Source organism: Doryrhamphus excisus, chromosome 10 (genome assembly GCF_030265055.1).
Source record: "Doryrhamphus excisus isolate RoL2022-K1 chromosome 10, RoL_Dexc_1.0, whole genome shotgun sequence".
In the NCBI taxonomy this organism is placed as follows: Eukaryota; Metazoa; Chordata; class Actinopteri; order Syngnathiformes; family Syngnathidae; genus Doryrhamphus; species Doryrhamphus excisus.
In genome coordinates this window covers 5546328-5565474 of record NC_080475.1, presented here as the reverse complement: position 1 = coordinate 5565474, position 19147 = coordinate 5546328, and the positions used below count along the sequence as shown (strand labels likewise).

The 19147-nt window shown below is 40.9% G+C and overlaps 1 protein-coding gene across 1 annotated transcript; it reads left to right on the top strand.

Moving 5' to 3' along the window:
* Window positions 1-309: 309 nt before the first annotated feature.
* LOC131136601 (ATP-dependent translocase ABCB1-like) lies at window positions 310-18977 on the top strand. Its single transcript, XM_058083658.1, has 29 exons — window positions 310-2431; window positions 4135-4415; window positions 4483-4595; window positions 4750-4831; window positions 5864-6023; window positions 6105-6153; window positions 6221-6412; window positions 8202-8373; window positions 9687-9811; window positions 9976-10147; window positions 10222-10335; window positions 10784-10894; window positions 11033-11158; window positions 11250-11453; window positions 11524-11694; window positions 11973-12134; window positions 12208-12372; window positions 12466-12612; window positions 12687-12791; window positions 13311-13388; window positions 14404-14487; window positions 14562-14765; window positions 15444-15544; window positions 15616-15756; window positions 15866-16022; window positions 16103-16300; window positions 16498-16704; window positions 17707-17853; window positions 17928-18977. The coding sequence occupies exons 3-29, from the start codon at window positions 4534-4536 to the stop codon at window positions 18132-18134; spliced, it is 3843 nt and encodes a 1280-aa protein (XP_057939641.1). The 5' UTR covers window positions 310-2431; window positions 4135-4415; window positions 4483-4533; the 3' UTR covers window positions 18135-18977.
* Window positions 18978-19147: the final 170 nt, after the last annotated feature.

The following is a 19147-nucleotide window of genomic DNA, read 5'->3' as shown; positions in this document are numbered from 1 at the left end:
ACTGGATGCATTTAACAAATTAATTAATATAGTGCAAAATATGACAAATACTGCAAAATGCAATAGAAATCATACACTTTCTAAATACATATGTTTTTTTAACATTATTAGACTCTTCTAGATAATACCCTCGTAAGTAATAACACAACAAAAGTCACATTGGCTGCTTGTCACGCAAGCTTACAGCCATGCACCCTTGATTGACACAAGCTGGGACCAGTTAAATACCAACATTTAAATGACATCCGCTCAGGAAGGAAGACACGCCCTTGTGTGGGCGTATCTCAAGCTCTCGCGCACTTAGCTTAACCGCTTTCTGGTTTTTATAACGACCTGTTGATGTAATGAGAAGTCTGGCATACAGGACTTTTCTAGACAATTTTTCACACAAAATTGTTTTTAAAACTCTTAACCTAATAACTTCACAACCTACGAGGTCATTTCAGTCCAACCGTGTTCAAGGTTCTCACTTGTAACAAAGAAGCTAGCATGCTAGCATGGCAACCAGAACCGGAAGTTACCTAAAGCCCGTCTACGTTGTCATCAGCGGTTTAAAAACAGGTTTTTGTTTATTTTTCATGAAACAATTCTCAATGCATATAAAAAAAGTGCGATAAATGAACATTTATGGTTACTTCTATCTTTATTGAGGATGTGATTCTTAATGTGGCAGCTAAGACACCACAGCATCATCTTCCTGTTTTGTCATCACATTTCTTGAATTTCTCCTTCGTCATCAAAGTTTCGGCACTTGAAGCTTTCTGTGATTCCATTTGGAGTTTTTGAGGTGAGAAACACTGTTGATTTACTTGTATTACAAATACTTGTATTACGAGGCAGTGAAATAGTGATCATTTTATTGTATATGCAACTACTGCCGCCTTGTGGAGTTAATGAAAACTACATCAAGAGGTTGCCTATAACCACATAATGACATTCATATTAATGATTCTGAGGGTTTCACATTTTCCGTTAAGAGGCGGATTCAGTCGACAAAGGCCCAGGTACGGAATAGAAGAAGTACTGGCAACACCCAAGTCATTTAGGTAGTTAAACAACGCTGTGGGCAGCTTTTTCTCGAAGCAAACATCACATAGCCTGTTTTTATTTACATATAAGAACAAGCTCTACCAGTTGGTCAAGGCTTATTAGCCAAAGACTGTCCAGTCTGTACAGTCAAAGCAGCCTAGTATTGTTCATCTCAATCCTCATCTACACCCGAAAAGACTTGACTGTCCTTCCCAACTACACCTCTGTCAGTAATGTGAGATAAAGACTTTTTAATGGGGACGTACAATACTCATTTTTATCCCTTTGTATTGAATTGTGGACTCCTATAGAGCAGCTACACACAATAACCCACACAGATTAGACATATTTGTCAGAAAGATTGGTCACACGCTCAAAGTGACATCACAAAGAGGCAGTTTTACCACACATTTTGAAACCGAGCGTTTTGAGTCATCCCAAACGTCTTTTTAGGGCTCACTTTTAAATGCGTAAACATCATTATATGAAACTTTGGCATCGTTTGACACGAGAATACAACATTCTAACTACATTTGTAGGTCAAAAAAGTGGAAAAATTGGTCCCCTTTAACCTCGAGAGTCATCCATTAAGTCTTATGGTGGGACTTGAATACCGAAGACTCAAAGGAGTTGCAACATTAACACTGTAAAAGTGAAAAAAAAAACTTACAACATATTGAAAATCCAAAATAAACAAAGACAAGTAATAAGTCTAATATTGCCTGTCATAAGCAGAAATTATGCTGATGTAGAAGGAAGTGTTAACCACCAGATATTGTCATGTGACCAATCACAGCGGAGTGGGCGTACGTATCTAGAGGAGAGCTGGCGGTGGAGTAAATTAAACACACCATTTGGGTCAGAAGCAGGAAGTGCATGTAAACACTACACAAAAAAAAGAAGTTCTAGAAAGCTTTCTGTGCGGGTTATTGCGTGTAGCTGCTCTCTAGGAGTCCACAAAATGTTCATTCGGCTCATTCATTGTCATTCTTTTACAGTGTGTGTATGTATCCAGTTGTGTGGAGTGTGTCAGGATGCCATTGCTGGACTCTGTTAGTGTAAACCGGTAAGGCAAGTAAGTCAACAGTATTCATATAGCACCTTTTACAGATCAAAAAACACACAAAATGATTCAAAATCAAATAAAAAACACAGTTTTTACACAGTTAAGATAGCCCAAAATAAAAAAAAACAACTGTCACATCAGAATCACAATCAGAATAGGAATAAAAATGATTTAAATTGGGTTTTAAACACATCAACATCAACAGTAAACCGGAGGGCTTTAGGACCCAGACGTCGATTTAAATCATGAGCAGTGATGCTCTTCATTCACCTTATGGCGGCTGCCAACCAGGAAGTGGAGAGGGACAGACGCTGGAAAGCCAAACATGTACTTGGGGTAAGACTTCGTTTTTTCGTTTCTCCATTTTAAAGTTTTGTAAAATAATGTTTAACAATATTCAAAGGCTTCGCTATTTTTTTTTATTTATGTTTCGAGTGGTTCTTATGAGAAGGTCCTGTATATGTATAGGTGCAGCGTAATTATAATAAAACTAGTAGTTTGGGTGGTTGATCGAGTCCTATGTTTGTTCATACTGTTTTACCAAATAATATAAAGTCATTTTGTAACCAATGTCGTACTGCAATATGATGTATAAGAATGAATTACATGAATTAATCACTTAATTTGATCGATAAAGGTGAGACTCGCTGGAGAATGAAAGAATAACAAGCGTGTTTACGTCTCGATCAACTCTTTATTGCAAAAACAATAAACAAAAAACAAAAACGCCTGCTTGGAGGCTGCAGCGAGGAGACGTTTAAAGACGGTCGGAAATTACAACTTCCAGGGGCGCTCATCCAGTAATAAATAGTTTCGTGTCTGATTAATGACACCTTTATGACTGTTTCATTGTCTTTTGTGTACAGTGTTTTATTACTGCGTTGCATGTCATCTGTGAAAAGGGTGAATGATTTAATTTGAGTTAATATTGATTTACGATTAAACCTAAGCAGGATTTATATCACAGTCTGGGAGATTTTAAAATAATCAAAATAAGCGAGGACTCTTTGGGTTGGTTTAGTCCAGTCCAACAAAATTGACGGGGGAGATTATGTAGTATTTTACACGTAACAGTCAATTTTTACACCTATATTTTTTTACACATATTTTACATGTAAAAGTGTCATGCAATCTGCTATATGTGCACTTTGAAATCATTTATTTGATGTAAAGTGTGTTTCTCAATGTATTATTATTATTATTGTTATTTTATTAGAATTATTATTATTATTAGTTATAGTAATGTTATTATATTATTATTATTATTTTGTTATAATAATAATATTACTACCATTATTATATTAATATTATTAACAACAATATTAATATAATAGTAGTATTATTATCATTATTTGTATTACTATTATTGTGCTTGTGCTCCTTTTTCCAGGAGTATTTTGTAATATTACTACCATTATTATATTAATATTATTAACAACAATATTAATATAATAGTAGTATTATTATCATTATTGACAACATTATTATTATTATTATTATTATTATTATTATGTGCTTGTGTCCCTTTTTACAGGAGCATTTTGTAACAGACCACATCAAATAACGAAATTGATAAAGCAGCTACCTCAACCATCAAAAAGTTGGCTCAAGCCACGATGCCAGGTTGTATGTTGAGTTCAAATGAAATATTTGGAAAAAAACAGGCGGGCCATATTGAAACACTTGGCGGGCCGGATGTGGCCCCCGGGCCGTAGTTTGCCCACCCCTGGTTTAGTCAATGGCGGTATCTAGTCATCCTAGTCGCCCTACGAGTCCATCAAAGCCGGGGAGGCAATGCAGGTTTATTTATATTCATATATTCATATTTTTTTTAATAAAAAAATACAATTATTCTAAAATCGTTCCATTCAATTCCATAAAAAGTAAAGAAAAATATGTCTGTTAAAGTTCAAGTCAGACTTTTACTACTCTGAGATTTCTAACCTGGAACCAGGGCGATGGCACTGTTTATATTTGTATTTAAAATTAAATATTATTAATTGCATCCATCATTATGCATTTGATTTGCTTTTCTGCAGACCTAATGCTGACTGGTCCAAGGCTGGAAGAGGCGGTATACTTCCCTCACTTCTCTAACAACATCACCACCACCCCCATCATCTGATCACGCGCACTTCCTCCCTAAGAATGAGATGCCCCCCCCCCCCCCAAAAAATAAACCTTCAGCAAGTCACCAATAGTGGATAAAGCCACATGAGACGCAGGGGGAGGGGACAAGGGTGTGTGCTGTGTGTGAGCGGCCCATCTCCGTCAAACACTGGAGCCTGACCATCGGGTGTGGAAGGACAGCAGGACTCTGGTATGATTCCGTTATTTCTTCCTTTGAGGTCAGCTGATACTCCTTTTGAAATGACTTGTTTTTCCAGACAGGAAGTTTTTTGTCGTTTTGACATTTCCCAAACCGATAAGGCCTACAAATGGCTGAAACTGACAAGTTTCAAAATGATGCAACCGATTGTCAAGAAGACGTTTGCTTAAGGTAATATTCTGTAACTCTTCAACAAACCAGTTAAGTGGGTTGTCCGGTGAAATTACATCACGACAATAATGAAATGAGTCCAAAAATGAAATGAGCATTTAAAAATTAAGAACAATAAATACATTAGACTGATGATTGTGTATTTTTTTTCCAGTGATCTCAAAAATGAGGCCGACGAAGGTAAAAAGAAGAAAGAAAAAACAGCAACAGTACCCAAAGTTGGCCCCATTAAAGTGGTAAGTTTCATAATTATTGTACTTTTACAGCTACTCCTTTCGCTACACTATGCTTACATGCATGCAGTATTTCAGTATACATCAGAATTGTCAATCAAGTACATTTTCAGAATATTAAAAACCTGATCTGGCCATCCGGCATAAAAAAACAATGCTCGCTACCAGAATCTTAAAGGAAAATGGCACGTCACATGCATTGTAAAGATATAAAAACAGATAAAAAGAGACAACTCATAACACAACTAAGCCGTCTCCAAAGACCGTTAGTACAACACCTCCAAGAACCTCCAACAAGGTTCTGTGGTCTTCTGTCCGGGTACATTCATGATAGCATGGAATAGTTAGTGTTGTGTTGTGCCATACTTTGGCATTTTAAGCATTACCGGAACTTCCTTCTACGGTATATTGTGTTCACATAGCAGCATAGAAACGGTCACCTACACCTAGTATTAACTTCTCCAAATATCATTCATTAAACAAAAGTTAAATATTAGACCGCACATGGCCCTGTGAGATTAATTGAGTCCAATAAGTGTGTGAAAGGTTATAAAACCATTTCTAAAGCTTTAGGACCCCAGCAAACCACAACGAGAGCCATTATCCACAAATGCCGAAAACATGGAACAGCGGTGAACGTAGCCAGGAGTGCCACGATGACACACCCAAGAGGTCACAAAAGACCCCACAGAACTACATTTTGCCAGAAAACATCCCCAAGACCTTTTTGGTCTGACGAGACAAAAGTTGAACTTTTTGGAAAGTGTGTGTCCCAATACATTTGGCCTCATTTTACAAAAAGGTAAAATATGGTGGTGGTAGTTGGAGCTAATGAATTTGACTATTGCGTATATTGCGTTCATGTAATCTTATTCATTGGCATTTGGCCGTTATTCCACTCAGATTAGAGGACCAAGTGAAGTATATTTTACCACATGTACTAATATATATACTACTATGTAGATACATCAATAAACACAACTGCTTCCTGAGATTCTTCAACGTTGGTTTGGCCTCCTCTTTACATGAGCACAGTTCAGGTTTGCAGACAGCAAAGACGTAGTCCTCATGGTCTTTGGGACCTTGATGTCGGTGGCGCATGGATCCATAATGCCTTTAACGTGTGTCGTGTTTGGGGACATGACGGACGGCTTCACGCATCACTCGCTGCATCAAATCAACGCCAGTGACGCCAGTGAGTCCACAGCAGGAGTCGCGATTATTCGATGATGAAATGATGACAAATTTGCTAACACTTTATGTCTTCTGTTTTCAGATTCCACCTTCATGATTCTTAACGACACCTTTCAGAAGGACATGACCACGTAGGACAGGAAGTCAATGAAGGTTCCCTTAATGAGGCACATTTGATACTTTTTTTTTCCATTCCAGCTTTGCCATCTATTACTCCATTTTGGGCGCTTTGGTGTTAGCGGCCGCCTACATGCAAGTGGCTTTCTTTACGCTGTCGGCCGGACGGCAAGTCCTCCGCATACGCAAGCGATTCTTCCACAGCGTGATGCGACAGGATATTGGCTGGTTCGACGTGAACGACACGGCAGAGCTCAACACTCGTCTCACAGAGTGAGTGTTGTGTAAAGTCCGCTTTGTAGACGCTTCCTGGTTAAGTCGCAAACGCAGCGGAACCTCGGTTAGTGTATGCCGTATTTTTCAGTTTGGGTCCAAAACGTAAACAAAGATTTAGCATCTGTTTTTCCCGGGTTAGCGTACAATATTGCACGCGTCTGGTGTTATTAACTCGTTCAGTTCAACTTTCTGGTGTTATTAACTCGTTCAATTCATTTCCCAAAACAACTCTTCCACAACTAGCCATTTTAGACCATAGACTGATATTTCAAGGCACCCAGAATAATGTGTTCTAAGGCTGTATGAACGTGGAACCTACCAAAGCAAAGATCCAGTCTTCCGTCCATCTGTTTTCTATGCCGCTTAACCCTCACAATAATTACTGCTGTAAAAAAAATACATTTAAGTTCAACAGTGGAATCAATATTTGTGTATATTCCTGTCTGCTAAACATACTGCTAATATGAATGCACTAGCAGCTAGGCTAATACAGTAGTGGGGAGCAGAAAGTGGAAAACAACTTATACCATTGTTGGGGGGCGGGGGGGGGGGGGGACAATTTGGAAAGCACCTGATTTGTTTGGTTCTTCCCCGGTGTCCTACCAGGAAGTAGACGGGGACGGGGACAAGTAGACTTGCCCGAGTTGTGGCGTCCCCATTTTAAGGGGGTCTGCATGTTTGTACATTGTACGGCTTCTGAACGCGCCATTTTTTTGCAAATGACGGATGTTTTGTCGAGCTTGTGAGAATCCGTAGTTTTTCCAAACGTTGCGGGGGGGGTTAAATATAGAAACTTCCGTCCGTACTGTTTTACGACTAGCTGTATGTGCCTCACGGCTTCCGTCCGTATTCAATACAAAAGGCGAAATAATGATGGTGCATTTTTATTTGGTGGTGGTGCATGGATTTTACAGATACCCACAAACGCATCGCGTACGAGTATACACACCCTTCCACACCCTCGGTATGCATGCGTTAAAATGTCATTATAATGCATAACCTTGTTCATGCCACATTCCTCCACGTTCTTCCACTTCCTCGTTGCTGTCATGTTTATTTTATCCATTCCAAGTCACATGCTCAAGCTCTTATCCAATGAACTTTTGCCACCTTGTAGCCATTTTTATGGCTTAAAAAAACACAATAATAGTGACATGCATTAGTGTGCGGGTGCGTCATCACCTCTTTGTGTTTCTCTGGTATCATTAGTTTTGTGTTTTTTGCTAACTAACACAGCATCAGCACCTGAAGTCTCTGGTTTTCAAGATTGCGCAATAACCCGAAACAGAGATTTTGATAAAGAAGGCGAGAAACACGATTGAATCCGAGAAATAATTCACAGCAAAACACAAAGCTCGTGTCAGTGTGGATCTCGCTTGATTCAGTTAGAGTACTCTATGTTTTGGTTTGAGTCAGACTCTCTGGAACAGATTAATGATGCTAACTCAGGTTCCACCGTATAGGAATGTATCTTTGTCGGGTCACTTTGATTCCCGTTCAGAACATCCATCCATCATCCGCCTCTCGGGACCAGGAAGTAGCCTATCAAATACTAAACACCTCGACTCTAGTGGATGCAGGTCTAGTTTTATGTAAATGTCATAGAAATATACTCCATAAAATATTTGTATCATACATTAAATATTTATTAGAGGATTCCGTTTGGAATTCCGAAACATATTTCAATTTTTGGTCAGGTTTTATCTCTCCCATTATTACATTGCATGCCATGTATTACTTACTATATGCAAGAACTAACTTATTGGTGTTTTTCCTTTATGAACAGGGATGTGTATAAGATCCAAGAAGGTATCGGAGACAAAGTGGGAATGTTGCTCCAGTCCATTTCCACCTTCGTGGTCTCCTTAGTGGTTGGGTTATGTAAAGGATGGAAGCTCACTCTGGTCCTCCTGGCCGTCTGCCCCTTTTTGGGTCTCACAGCTGCACTTTTCAGTAAGGTAATAAAGCCTTCAGCTAAAGAGCATGCCTCGTCTTAGTAGGGTTCAATGTTAGCTCAAACTGGTTCCAAAATGGCGTACGCTGCAGGGAACTGGGTGTTGAGCTGTGACATCATACTGTATGAAGACAGAGTTGGGTCTGTTCAAGCTTGATTATACAGTAAACCTCGGATATATCGGATTCAATTGTTCCCACTGGTTTTGTCCGATATAAGCGAAATCCGTTATATGCGTATACCGGAAAATGTCCGTTTTACATTTTTAAATCGGATTTTTAAATCGGGAAATTTAATGGAAATGCATTGGAACGGGACTGGAGATTTTGTCCGAAATAGGCGAAATCCGTTATAAAAAATCCGATATATGCAATGAATTTTTATTGGAAAAATCGTTTTTTTTTTATCTGTCCGTTGTGAGCGAATTTCTGATATATCCGAGTCCGATATATCCGAGGTTTACTGTAGTATTACCGCCATAATAATAGTAATAATAATAATTTGTATTTTAGCTCTTATTTACATGACATTTAACAACTATAGTGCTTCTAAAATGCCACTTGCACACAAATGCAACATTCATGAAGTATTAAAATTAGCAGTTTACTCTCTTCTGGGACTATTGATGCTGAGATAGCCGGTTTTCTTTGTCAGACGTACAAATGCTAGAGGGATATTTTACACTCGGCACAACTTTTTTTGTCTTTCTACCAGTTAAAAAGAAGAACACGGCGATCCGCGCCATTACTGCACCCTCCCGCCGCACAAAAACTTTTTTACGCTTGTGATTTTTACAGGCGGTTACACGGAAACAATCTGCAGACGTGATGTCACAGCTCAAGCCATGAGGGCTGTCAATTATTATCGTGATTAATTAAATTAATGATTTCTTCACATTATCCGTGTGTAAGGGCGGCACGGCGGTCTAGTGGTTAGCGCGCAGACCTCACAGCTAGGAGACCAGGGTTCAATTTCACCCTCGGCCATCTCTGTGTGGAGTTTGCATGTTCTCCCCGTGCATGCGTGGGTTTTCTCCGGGTACTCCGGTTTCCTCCCACATTCCAAAAACATGCTAGGTTAATTAGCGACTCCAAATTGTCCATAGGTATGAATGTGAGTGTGAATGGTTGTTTGTCTATATGTGCCCTGTGATTGGCTGGCGACCAGTCCAGGGTGTACCCCGCCTTACGCCCGAAGACAGCTGGGATAGGCTCCAGCACCCCCCGCGACCCTCGTGAGGAAAAAGCGGTAGAAAATGAATGAATGAATCCGTGTGTAAGAATTTGGGCTGCCTTTTAACGGTACGTTTCTCGCTAGGTGGTGACATCATTCACCTCTAAAGAGCAGGCTGCTTATGCTAAAGCGGGGGCAGTCGCAGAGGAGGTGCTTTCATCCATCAGGACTGTGTTTGCCTTCAGCGGTCAGAAGAAAGAGATCGAGAGGTTTGTATGCTCGTGGTTGAATGTGCAAATGTGGAACTATTTATTTTTATATCAATGACGGACACTGCATTTGATACCTGGGCCTTCAATGGGGACGATGGAGATCTGCAGGATTGGTTTTCATTGAAACACTTCCTTTGTTTTCTCTTTGTGATGCCTCACAGGTATCATAAGCACTTGGAGGACGCTAAGAAAATGGGAATAAAGGCGGTGTTAAGTTCAAATGTTATCATGGGGTTCACCTTCCTGATTATATACCTGTCTTATGCTCTAGCCTTCTGGTACGGGAGTACGCTCATTCTGAGTAACGAGTACACTGTTGGAACCGTACTCGCAGTGAGTAGAGACGTCATTGTCATTTAACAACGGCGCGCTCAAATGGAAGCTAACAATAAAGCATGTGTGTTAAGGTTTTATTTGCTTTGCTGGTTGGAGCGTTTGCATTGGGGCAGACCTCACCCAACATCCAGTCCTTTGCCCGTGCTCAAGGAGCGGCATATACGGTGTACAGCATCATTGACAATGTAAGGAGTCACCCTTTCACACCTTCTACACACTCTTTGACCATACCTCTTTTTGGCGCCGTTTGGCTGTAGCGTTTTTGTATCCTTGTTAAAACATATTAACTGATCTTTCAAAGCACATAGAATATTGTGTTCTAGGGCGATATAAACACATGCAGGTGTATCCAATGAGTGTGTTGAAGCTAAAATAATAGCACCAAATCTTAATGTTGAACGTTTTACGATGCTGCACGTCACAGCTTCTAAGCAGGTCCAATCGCAGACAAAGTAGTTCCAACCATACTCCACAGATCCACCATTCATTCAGTACACCTTTAATGTTATTTTTCTTGGTTATTTTAAAGTTCTTCTTGTGCTACGTCATATTTTCTGTGGGCCACCATGTCCAAACTTCACTATACCTGCTCTTTAAGAGAAGTAAATGCAACATTATTTATTTATTTTGCAGAAACCGGGCATCGACAGCTATTCGGAGAGAGGCTTCAAGCCTGACTTCATCAATGGAAATATTGAGTTCATGAATATTCATTTTAAATACCCCTCAAGGCCAGAAGTTAAAGTAAGCTCATCACTGACACACCACCTATCTAATATACTTATATTTCAATTATGAATGTAGTTCAGTGCTTCTGATATTGTTTAGGCCAGCAGATGAGGCTTTGCTGGCCCTAACCGCATACCCTTGGTATATTTGCAGGTATTAAACAACATGTCCCTGAGCGTGAAGAGTGGACAGACCATTGCTTTAGTAGGAAGCAGTGGCTGTGGAAAAAGCACCACCATCCAGCTGTTGCAGAGGTTCTATGACATTCAGGAGGGATCCGTAAGCACAAATGCTCCTCGCGATAAACTGACACAAGGACACAGCTGAAGAACATTCAAAAGGTATCCGCCTTGTCTTACTCTCTCTGTAGATATTTATCGATGAACACGACATCCGTTCTCTCAATGTCCGCCACCTGCGAGAGATGATCGGAGTGGTGAGTCAAGAGCCCATCCTTTTTGCCACCACCATCGCAGAGAACATCCGATACGGCCGACTTGACGTGACGCAGCAGGAGATAGAGCAAGCTGCCAAGGAGGCCAACGCCTACGACTTCATCATCAACCTTCCTGATGTATGACTTTTATATTTATATATATTTTTTTCTTCCACTTTCCAATCATGACACTGTTATTGTTGAGCAGAAATTTGAGACGCTGGTCGGGGAACGAGGGATTCAGATGAGTGGAGGACAGAAGCAAAGGATTGCAATTGCCCGGGCGCTAGTCCGGAACCCCAAAATCCTTCTGCTGGATGAAGCAACATCTGCTCTGGATGCTGAGAGTGAGACTATTGTACAGGCGGCACTGGACAAGGTACAAACACATACAGTACATTTAGGGGCACTTCTATGAATCCACATTAGTACCAGATTGTTGCCACGCTGCTATGTGTCAGTCAGTCCTTGGACTCGCATGTCACGCTTGTTCCTGGTGAACGTTGACCTCCGCCACGGTGTTGCAGGCATGCCCAGTTAGTAGGCGGCTCTGGGGTAGACCTCGGACACGCTGGAGGGATTCTTACAGCTGACCCCTGAATGCCTCTGAAGCTTCAAACCCCCTTACTGAAAATCCACCTTTTGTGTTCTGTGCAGGCCAGACTGGGTCGGACCACCATCATCGTGGCCCATCGCCTATCAACTATCCGAAACGCTGACATCATCGCCGGCATACGGAACGGCGAGGTGGTAGAGTTGGGGACTCATAGTCAGCTGATGGAAAAAAAGGGCGTGTACCACACTCTGGTCACTATGCAGGTAACACTTGCACACATTTGCTTGCCATTTATGGATATTTCATATTTCCTGTCATATTTTGGTCATCTTGCAGACCTTTCATAAAGCAGAGGAGCAGGAAGAGTCTCATGAAAAGACCCCACTGTCCATAACCATCTCTGAATCTTCCCGACCAAGAAGAAAGTCTTCCTTTTCTGCGTCGGAGGGAAATAAAGAAGAGAAGGAGACGTTGGTGGATGCTACAGCCAAGAGAGTGGACGTAAGATGGCTGCTTTATCTGCTTTACAAAGAAGAAGAAGAAGAAGAAGAGGAACAGTAGACGTGATTGGCTTCTTTCTCCACCTTTCTGCAGGATGACAAAGTCCCGCCTGTGTCCTTCCTGGAAGTGATGCGCTTCAACCTCCCGGAATGGCCTTACATTTTATTCGGGGTCGTCTGTGCTGTACTCAACGGAGTCATGCAGCCCATGTTTGACGTCATCCTCGCCAAGTTCATCGTTGTAGGTTACAACTTCAGCCGAGCGAGATCGCTTTCAATGAACAAAGTTATGAACTCTCCTCTTCCAAACTTCAGGTGTTTTTGGGTCCTGATCAAGAGGAGATCAGAAAGCGGTCTCTATTCCTTTCCCTCATGTTTGTTGTTATTGGAGTTGCATCTTTTTTCGCCACATTTCTACAGGTAAACATTAACACCCGTACATTAGTAGTGTGATCATCCAAGTTAGGACTAAAACTGGACCTATTTATGCTCATTTGGCGCTCTTTGTATTGAGTTGTGGACTCATAGCAATTAATACACGATTACCCACAAAGAAAGCTTTCTAGATCTTCCAGAATCTGCACCTACTCAAGCTGTATTTCCTTGGATTTTCCAAAACGGTCTGTTTTAATGTATTCCACCCACGGCCCGCCTTCCTGGCCCCGTGACGTGTACCCAAGCACATTCATATAAGGGAGTCCGGCTCACTGTGATGTCACAAAACGCTCTGAAACCAAGCGTTCCCAAACTTCTTTCATTATCTGAAATTTTGGCATCGTTTAACACGAGAATACAACAGAACGGTACAAGAAAGCAATACTTGCTGTCAGTCACCATACCAGGAGTCAAATAATAATAATAATAATTACTAACATCTATCTTTCTCCACTCTTGAATTTCACATTTCGATCATGTTTAAGTGTGTTTGTGTTTTTACAGGGTTTCTGTTTTGGTAAATCAGGAGAGATTCTGACCATGAAACTGAGACTGGCGTCTTTTAAGGCCATGATGAGGCAGGTAAGAGTAAGAATTACTTCCCAGTGGACATATGTCGAAGGTTTTGTCATTATACAGTCATACACAAAAATAATAATAATAAGTCTAAGTCAGTCGTATATCAAGCTGTCCGGCGGTCAATAAGGACTATGAACCAAATTCACCTTGTAGTGCAAATGGAGGGCAAATGAAAAGCAACTGGCAAGACAACCTAGCTAGCCTTGCTAGCCAAACAGTTAAACCGTTCCCAGACGACAACAGAAGTCTTTCTTCTTCTTTAGCCTTTATAGGATTTAGTGAAACTGTGACACAATACAGAACTTGAATGAGAATAGTACATATTTTGGTTACATGTACATTTAGTTAACAGCAGGGATGAAAAATGAAAGCTACACAATACAAAGGAAAACCTAGCTTAGCCAACATTAACTTAGCTAACATTACACGGGACTGCTTAATATTAACAATTACTATATAAATATAAATGGAATGGAATGACAATAAAGGCCATTCCATAAAGGCCATTCCATAAAGGCCATTCCATTCCATTTATATTTATATAGTAATTGTTAATATTAAGCAGTCCCGTGTAATGTTAGCTAAGTTAATGTTGGCTTAGCTAGGTTTTCCTTTGTATTGTGTAGCTTTCATTTTTCATCCCTGTTGCTAACTAAATGTACATGTAACCAAAATATGTACTATTCTCATTCAAGTTCTGTATTGTGTCACAGTTTCACTAAATCCTATAAAGGCTAAAGAAGAAAGACTTCTGTTGTCTTTTGGGAACAGTTTAACTGGTTGGCTAGCAAGGCTAGCTAGGTTGTCTTGCCAGTTGCTTTTCATTTGCGCTCCATTTGCACTACAAGGTGAATTTGGTTCATAGTCCTTATTGACTGCCGGACAGCTTGATATACGACTGACTTAGACTTATTATTATGTATATATAAATATAAATGGAATGGAATGACAATAAAGGCCATTCCATTCCATTTATATTTATATACTATTTCTATTCATAGTTGTATTCTATATTTAGGATCTCGGCTGGTTCGATAACCCCAAAAACAGTGTTGGCGCTCTCTCAACAAGGCTCGCCTCAGATGCTGCTCAAGTCCAAGGGGTAACACACGTCTCTCCAGCGCTCACAAAATGTTCTTTATCCACACTGACGAACACTTTTCCCTTTTGTTGCAGGTTACGGGACTACGTTTGGCCGCAGTGGTTCAAAGTGTTGGTAATTTGGGCACCTGCCTGATTCTTGCCTTTGCGTACGGCTGGGAGCTAACGCTACTCGCGCTAGTGATAGTGCCCATTATGATCGTGGCCGGAACCGTGCAGATGGAGTTGATAGCTGGGCACGCCGAAGAGGACAAGAAGGAGTTGGAGATAGCAGGAAAGGTGGGCATTTGGTTTAGCAAGGAGTGGTGTGAAAAGTGTTGGACCCCCCCTTTCGGATTTCTTAGTTTTTTTGTATGTTCGTCACACTTAAATTTTTCAAATCATCAAACACATTTAAATACTCGGCAACACAAAATGCTGAAAAGGCTATAAAGCCATTTCTAAAGCTTTGGGACTCCAGCAAACCACAGTGAGAGCCATTATTCATAAATGGCAAAAATTTAAACAGCGGCGAACCTTCCCAAGAGTGACCGCGGACCACAATGACCCCAACAGCGCCTCCCAGAGGTCACGAAAGTCCCCACAACAACATCATAAAGAACTGCAGACCTCAATACTCTGTGGTCTGACGAGACAAAAGTGGAAGGTGTGTGTATTCCATGACGTGGTGTAAAAGTAACAACATCATACCAACAGTAAAATATGGTGGTGGTAGTGTGACGGTCTGGGGCTGTTGTGCTGCTTCCGGACCTGGAAGGCCTGCTGTGATAAATGGAAGCATGAATTCAGCTGTAGGAGAATGTCCGACCATCTGTTGGTGACCTCGAGCTGAAACCAACGATCCAGAACACACCAGCGAGTCCACCTCTGTGTACTTGTGCCGGCTGCCATTGTGCAAATATCAGTTTGACTCCCATTATGTGTCAACCATGATATTTTTATCATGTGTCTTATCAGATTTTCACAGAAGCCACCGACAATATCCGCACCGTAGCATCTCTGACCAGAGAGCCGTTGTTTGAGTCTCTGTACCAAACGAGTCTCCAAGTTCCATTCAAGTACGTGACATCCTACAACTTGTGTAAATATTTCAAAGGTTCAATTTCCTTGACGTCCATTTTCTCTGCAGGAACTCCCAGAAAAAAGCACATGTGCAGGGTGTCGTCTTCTGCGTATCCCAAGCAATGCTGTGCTTTGCTTATGCAGGATGTTTCCGCTTCGGAGCTTGGCTTGTTGACCAAGGGCGAATGGATGTGGAGGCCGTGTTTTTGTGAGTGACGTTCTTCTGTCCTGCTTTATGATGGACAATTGCACCATTTTAGGACACATAGAACAACCCAAAAACACACAATACACACTTTCTGAATTTCTTCTCTCAGAATAGTTATGGTGCTTATATATGGCGCCATGGCCGTCGGAGAGGTCAATTCCTTCACGCCAAACTACGCCAAGGCCAAAGTATCAGCTGCTCACATCGTGATGCTTCTGAAAAGAGAGCCTGCTATCGATAATCTCTCCGAGGAAGGACAGCCACTGGTGAGCACCAAGAATCCTCCCATGAGAGCCAGCAGTCTTAATACATCTTCTGTCTCCCGCTTGAAATCTTGAAATCCCAGGACCAATTTGATGGTAATGTGCAATTTGAGGGTGTCAAGTTTAGCTACCCGTCACGCCCCAGTGTACCCGTCCTCCGAGGGCTGAATCTGAAGGTGTGCAAGGGAGAGACGTTGGCCCTGGTAGGAAGCAGTGGCTGTGGTAAAAGCACAACCATACAACTTCTGGAGAGGTTCTACGACACCATGCATGGGACCGTGGTGAGAAGACAAATACAAATATTAGTTGTTTGCTAATTGTTGACGTTTTTTTTGACTAATGTACCACACTGCAAGTAAGCTAAAAAACCAACACAGGTAATCGGACTCAGTGGGAATTACCTTTTGTTTACCTTTTCGATTTTACTCGCAATTGCGTTAGCCTTGCATATTTATTTTTGTCATCTTTGGTCTTCCAGACGTTGGATTCCAAGAGCGTGAAAGAGCTGAACGTCCACTCGATGAGATCCCATATAGGTATTGTGTCCCAGGAGCCTGTGCTGTTTGACTGTAGCTTGGCTGAAAACATCGCCTACGGGGACAACAGTCGCACTGTAACCATGGAGGAGATCAAGGCGGCTGCTGAGGCCGCCAACATTCATAGCTTCATTGAAAACCTGCCAAAGGTAATCCTCTTTTTCTATCTTGTAGTGATGGGTAGATTGATACCAAAATATTGATACACTAGTCAGACACTAAATATTTATGTTCTAAAACTGATCAAAATATCAATACAGTTATGCTTCATTTATCGCAGTTGATTGGTTCTAGACCAGACCGCGATAAGTGAATTTCAGTGAAGTAGGATTCAATATAATATTATTGTGTGTGAGTCTTTTCATTGTCTTGCTAGAGTCATAGCAACCATCTCAGGCTCTAAGGTAGTGTTTGTACAAGTATTACCCAATACAGTCGTCCCTCACGGTTTTTCACAAATTTTGAGGTTGATAATGGCTTATTACTTAGTAAAAATAATATGAAAGACAAGCCATATGTAGTATTCTGGTCACTAGGTGTCAGTAAATACACAAAACATTGATGCAACATTACATTACATTACATTACCTCCACACCGCATGGAGTCAGCCACACTCACATTCCATGTGGAAGTGGTAATTTTTTGGCTTCTTGCTTTGTCCTTCCCCACTCTGTTTGAAACCGTTTCTTAAGTTGACAGAAAATAAATAGGAGGCAAACTAGTTAGCTCGCTTGCATGCTATGCTTAAAGCCGTGGCAATCTGTGACAGTGATGCCGTGGCCTGCGCATTAGCAATGTGCTGTATGGATCCGAAATTCCAGTGAAAAATTGAATTAAATCTAAGAACTGGTCGTAAACCATTAGGTCAGCTGCCAGCTGCTCGATGCTAATGCTAGCTAACATTTACCTTTCCAGTGATGACGGTCTGGAACTTTGTGCTATGATTTCGACTTGCTCGATTAGCGCTAAAAGCCATTCATTTTAGCTGCTGCCTGGCCTGCCATTAGATTAATGGGATTAGAAAACAATACACTAATAACTAAAGAATTAATCACAATTAATGCTTTAACTTGACACCCCTATTCTTAATTAAACCAATGACATTATCGATAACAATTTTGGCAATGTTGTCTGATGTTTGCCTGAGCAGAAGTATGACACCCAGGCGGGCGAAAAGGGCACCCAGCTGTCAGGTGGTCAGAAACAACGAATAGCCATCGCCCGAGCCATCCTCCGTAACCCCAAACTGTTGCTTCTGGATGAGGCCACGTCTGCACTCGACACCGAGAGCGAGAAGGTGGGTCTTTTCTTTCCGTTCTAGAAGATCTCTGCGTTCCTATGTCTCATTTGTGTGACTTTTATCCTCTCCAGGTGGTGCAAGAGGCGTTGGACAAAGCGAGGCAGGGCAGGACGTGTATCGTCATCGCCCACCGTCTGTCCACCATCCAAAACGCAGACCGCATCGCCGTCTTTCATGGCGGCGTGGTGGCAGAAGAAGGCACACATCAACAGCTGTTAGCCAAAAAGGGAATCTATCACATGCTGGTCACGACCCAGATGGGTCATGGAAGGGAATGACAGTGATAATTTTTGTTATTCTTAAATAGTAGTTGACGCTTTGAATGTACTTGAGTGCTTTTTGTCGACTTGCTCATGTCATTGAAGGCATCACACAAGTTGCCTTTTAGGTCAAATCCCTTGTTTAGCCTGTTTTTTGTCTTTTAGGTCATGGGTCATGGAGTAATGGTTTTGACGGTTGTTTAAATTATGTCCACGCGCAGCTAATATTTACTTTTTACAGCGTTTGTTTATATATTATATGCAAGATTAGTGACTACCTGGTTTGTGTTTTTTAAATCAATGGTCAGGGATTATCTGCTACCTACTTTTTTAATGTTTGAAATGATATTTATGCACAGCTAATATTTAATTTTTACAGTGTTTATATATGATATTATAAACTAAAGGTATATAGTAACTAATAACTAGTAACTAATTATAAAATGCTGTTCTGTTCAATTCAATTCTGTCTTTCGGTAGATTTTTAAATGCTTGTGCAGGGCCGGCTCTAGGCTTTTTGTGTCCCTGAACAAGATTTTGTTGGTGGTTGTTATGGTTTGCCGTGTTTTTGCACTTTTGAAAGTCTTTTAAGAGACGATTCATTGGAGGAATGTGAACATAGGATAAAGTTAGAAATGCCTCTGCAAACATTAGAGTGTAATTGGTTATGATATGGATACAATACATAGAATAGGATTTGATAAATATCTTATACTCATGTCAAACTACTAGTCCGTAGTCCGTACCTGTCAACATTTGCATTTGGAAATACAATAATGGAAATTTCCCATAAATTATGACAAGTTCCTTCCACCAATGTAATGTTTTGATCAGATGACAATAAAGGCATTATCCAATGAATGAGTCTGATTGACATGTACAGCTCAAAATCTGCTTTTTTTAGTTTTCACGACCATTCACAAATGTTTACTTCTGTGACATCATATGCTGTAATTATTATGAATGATGGTCAATAACCATACTTCATATATGTAATATATTAGCGGTTATATCGTACACATCTAATCATA